We start from the raw sequence: 3613 nt of genomic DNA on the forward strand, positions 1-3613 counted from the left end.
ACTGGAAGTGAAAAAAAAAAAAAAGTATTTCCAGTAAATTCCAGAGGAGCGATAAATTGTTATCGACAGAGTCATACATTAAGAGAATGCAGTCGTTCTAATATTCGTGGCTTTCGTGCTGAAGCACAAAATGACCCTGAAAGTAACAGATGCAGAGAGTCAAACCCAATTTGAGCCGGCGCCGCTGGAGACCTGAGGGCCGAGAGTTGGCCGAAGCTCCTCAGATGTTTTCAGTCCATATACGTTTTAGACTGATTGTTATGCTGCTGCGGCTTTACGGCGTCCCGATGTGACTGATGGAATACGACTTGACTCCATCCAACAGGGGCAAGTGGGAGGAAACAAATAAGTCTTCCGTGTTTTGCAGCTGTCTTCTATCGCCCCCTGCTGTGATGTCTGGCATTTAATAATTAGTTCTGAGATATGAACTCCAGCAGGATTAATAGTAAAAATCAAATAGCAATTTAGGGATGCAAACCAGAACCTATTCTCTGGAATGGCGGAGCTAACATGAGCCTTTTATTACAATGAAACATGCGCAACCCTGGCTGAAGTTTACCAGACAGACTCCTGAAGCGATTGTGGGAAATTGTGAGCCGTTGTAGCGAAAGTATCAGGACAAAACTGAGACGTTATTTAATACCCGAGGAATAACGTTGAATTCGTGACCCTGAAGATGATCAAAAAAATAATGGTTAGACCAACTAAAAGTCAAAGATTTTGAACAGGCGAGCCAAAAGAAAAACCTAAACGTGCCTGTGATGTGAAGAAGAATGTGGACAAAAGATACCAGAGGAAATTCACAGGTTCTGAACACCTAAGAGTGACTAGACATTGCTAACACATTTCCACAAGACGTAAGAAACAGTCTTGAAAGGACTGAGCGCAGTAATAAAACTAAAATCAAATCTAAAGGTGCTTTGGCAAAGTAGGCTGCTTTTGCTTTCTTTACTTATTTTGGGGCTGAAAAGATTTTTACTTTGTTTTCAGTCGCGTAGTAAAACTCAAAACTTGTGATTTAAGTGAAACAACATTATTCCGTTAGTCTTTCTTCACGCTTTAAAATCTTAGCATGACAACAGACCTTTAAATCCACTTCCATATGTGTACCACTTGCAGAAATACTTTGCAACCAGCAGATGGCAGCATCTTTCCTATGAAATGTTCTCATCTCACAGCGCAGCGACGGGCACACTAAGGCTGCATGCATGATTTATTTTAAGAAAGGGGCAGTGCAGTCTCAGAGAAGTGAAAAAAGAAGTTATTCTCATGCATAGCCTCTGATTGGATAAAAGTTTTTGGGATGTTTTTTTTTTTTTTTTCCTCTCACTGAGGCAGTCCTTAAAAACCTTCTAATACTGCTAGAGTTTTATTCTTTTGACGTTTGCAGCAGACCTGATTTGGTGGATCCCCCCCTCCACATATTTATCTGGATTTAACCTTTTTTTATTATTGGAATATAATAATTTTCCACCTCCCCACTCCCACATTTTTTTTTTTTTTTTTACAGATTTATCAAATCCACTCAAAACTTTCCCAGAAACGGTTTGTGACTTTGGAACAAGCGCTCTCGACGCAAACTCTCTGCCATGGCAAACTCTTGCCTCCAGCTGTGCGGCTTTCTCCTGAGCAGCCTGGGCTGGCTCGGGGTCGTGATCGCCACGTCCACGAATGACTGGGTGACCATGTGTAAGTACGGCGTGACCACCTGTAAGAAGATGGATGAGCTGCAGTCCAAGGGACCCTGGGAGGAGTGCGTCATCTCCACGGCACTCTACCACTGTGTCGCCTTTACACAGATCCTGGAGCTGCCAGGTAGCCACCGTTCAAACTCTTCACTTCAACTAACGCAGATGAAGTCATTTTTGTTCATAACTTGGCATGAATAGAAAACAAAATGTCTAAATTAAAGGAGGATTTTGTTCCACAGCCTACATCCAGACCACTCGAGCCCTAATGATCCTGGGGTCGATCATGGGTCTCCCTGCGGTGATTCTCCTTCTCATGTCTATGCCTTGCATCAGCATTGGAAACGACGCGCAGAGCGCCAAGAACAAGCGGGCCATCCTGGGAGGAGTGCTGATGGTTGTTGTTGGTGAGAGACATCGTTATTTTTGTTCCCTTCTTTAGATGCAGTGAATGTTAATAAGATGCCACAATGAACACCGTGAGCACGATGAGTCGCACATCTCTGAACTTTCCTCCTTTTGACCTGTTTGAACCTGAGCTTGAATGCTTACAAAGTGTTGAGGTTAGAGAGTTTGTAAAAAAAAAAAAAAATTAACAAAAAAATTCTCCTCCTCTATCTCACCTCAAAACAAAAATAAAGACATTCCTACAATCCACCTACTCTCGTCCACACCCTGCTTTTGTCCTGAGCCACATGAAAATTTCCCCAGGGGTCCAATTTTACCGAGATTATAAATATGGGACTGTTGCTACAGCGTTTCTTTTTTTTTTTTTTTTTTTTCCACCGCCCCGCTTCCCTGGAAAGCAACTTTAGCACCTGTTTCCCAACCATTTCTTTTCCAACGCCTACATTTTCACAAAAAAAAAAAACTCTTGCCAACCCCTGACTGATGTCTCCACAGCTCCTCCATAAAAATACAACCTAGACATATGTTAGATGTTTGTGTAATGTGTTTGAGGGTTGATTTTCTGTGCGTATTTTTGCTCTTATAACTTTACCCACTGTGTCAGGTCCTTCCACACCTTCACAGAGCGTTTAGCAGCACGCTAGGAATGTGGTAAACACCTACTGCCTCTTATACCTTCCGATTTCCTAAAGCAGGAGTATTTTTTGAGGAGCTGTGAATAATGCTTATTTGCGCTGAGTGCACTCTAAAAACTATTGGGTTAAAAATAGACTCGCGCTAATTAGACTTTCAGAGCTGCCCATTCCAAACCCATCTTTCCCCAACAGCTGTAACGCCAAGAAAAGAACAAAAATATATCAAAAGTTTTTAAAGGCAACAGTTTTGGATTCGACTGAAAAGATTAGGGCTTATAAGAAAATGCCTGTTTACGCATAAAGTACAAGTCTTTTTTTATCAAGGCCAAAAATTTGTTACATTGTACATACTGTTAGTTAAAATAGACCAAAAATGATATTTGGTTTTGATGGAATAAAACCATTAAAGCCACTGATGATTTTTTACTGATGCTAAATTCTGCATCAGTATACAACACTGCAAAATATTTTGCAGACTTTTTGACCAATTCTTTGGTCAAAGTGTGAGTCTAGGTAAGAAGATTGCCCGAAGTGAAAAGTTGTTCCCCAGAATGGACTAAAGTGATTACCACCACGTACGTCCGTCCATCCATCCATCCATCCATCCATCCATCCATCCATCCATCCATCCATCCATCCATCCATCCATCCATCCATCCATCCATCCATCCATTTTCTTTACACCCTTGTCCCTTAGTGGGGTCGGGAGGGGTGCTGGTGCCTATCTCCAGCTAACTTTCTGGGCGAGAGGCGGGGTTCACCCTGGACAGGTCGCCAGTCTGTCGCAGGGCTACCACCACATTAACAATATTAAATAACGTAACTTACCTTCATGCCATTTCCTGGTTTAACTTATAATTTATGGTTGTATAGCACAATATG

At 41.8% G+C, this 3613-nt stretch overlaps 1 protein-coding gene across 1 annotated transcript in view; it reads left to right on the forward strand.

The window, feature by feature from the left end:
* The first annotated feature begins 1375 nt into the window (after positions 1-1375).
* Positions 1376-3613, forward strand: part of cldn11a (claudin 11a) — a 7072-nt gene continuing 4834 nt past the window's right edge. Inside the window, exons 1-2 of the mRNA XM_015038262.1 lie at positions 1376-1815; positions 1931-2095. Of these exons, the coding sequence (XP_014893748.1) occupies positions 1590-1815; positions 1931-2095 (391 nt within the window). The 5' untranslated portion in view covers positions 1376-1589. The remainder of the gene's footprint in view (positions 1816-1930; positions 2096-3613) is intronic.

This window comes from Poecilia latipinna, unplaced genomic scaffold (genome assembly GCF_001443285.1).
Source record: "Poecilia latipinna isolate Pla-1442-1.1 unplaced genomic scaffold, P_latipinna-1.0 Scaffold436, whole genome shotgun sequence".
NCBI lineage: Eukaryota > Metazoa > Chordata > Actinopteri > Cyprinodontiformes > Poeciliidae > Poecilia > Poecilia latipinna.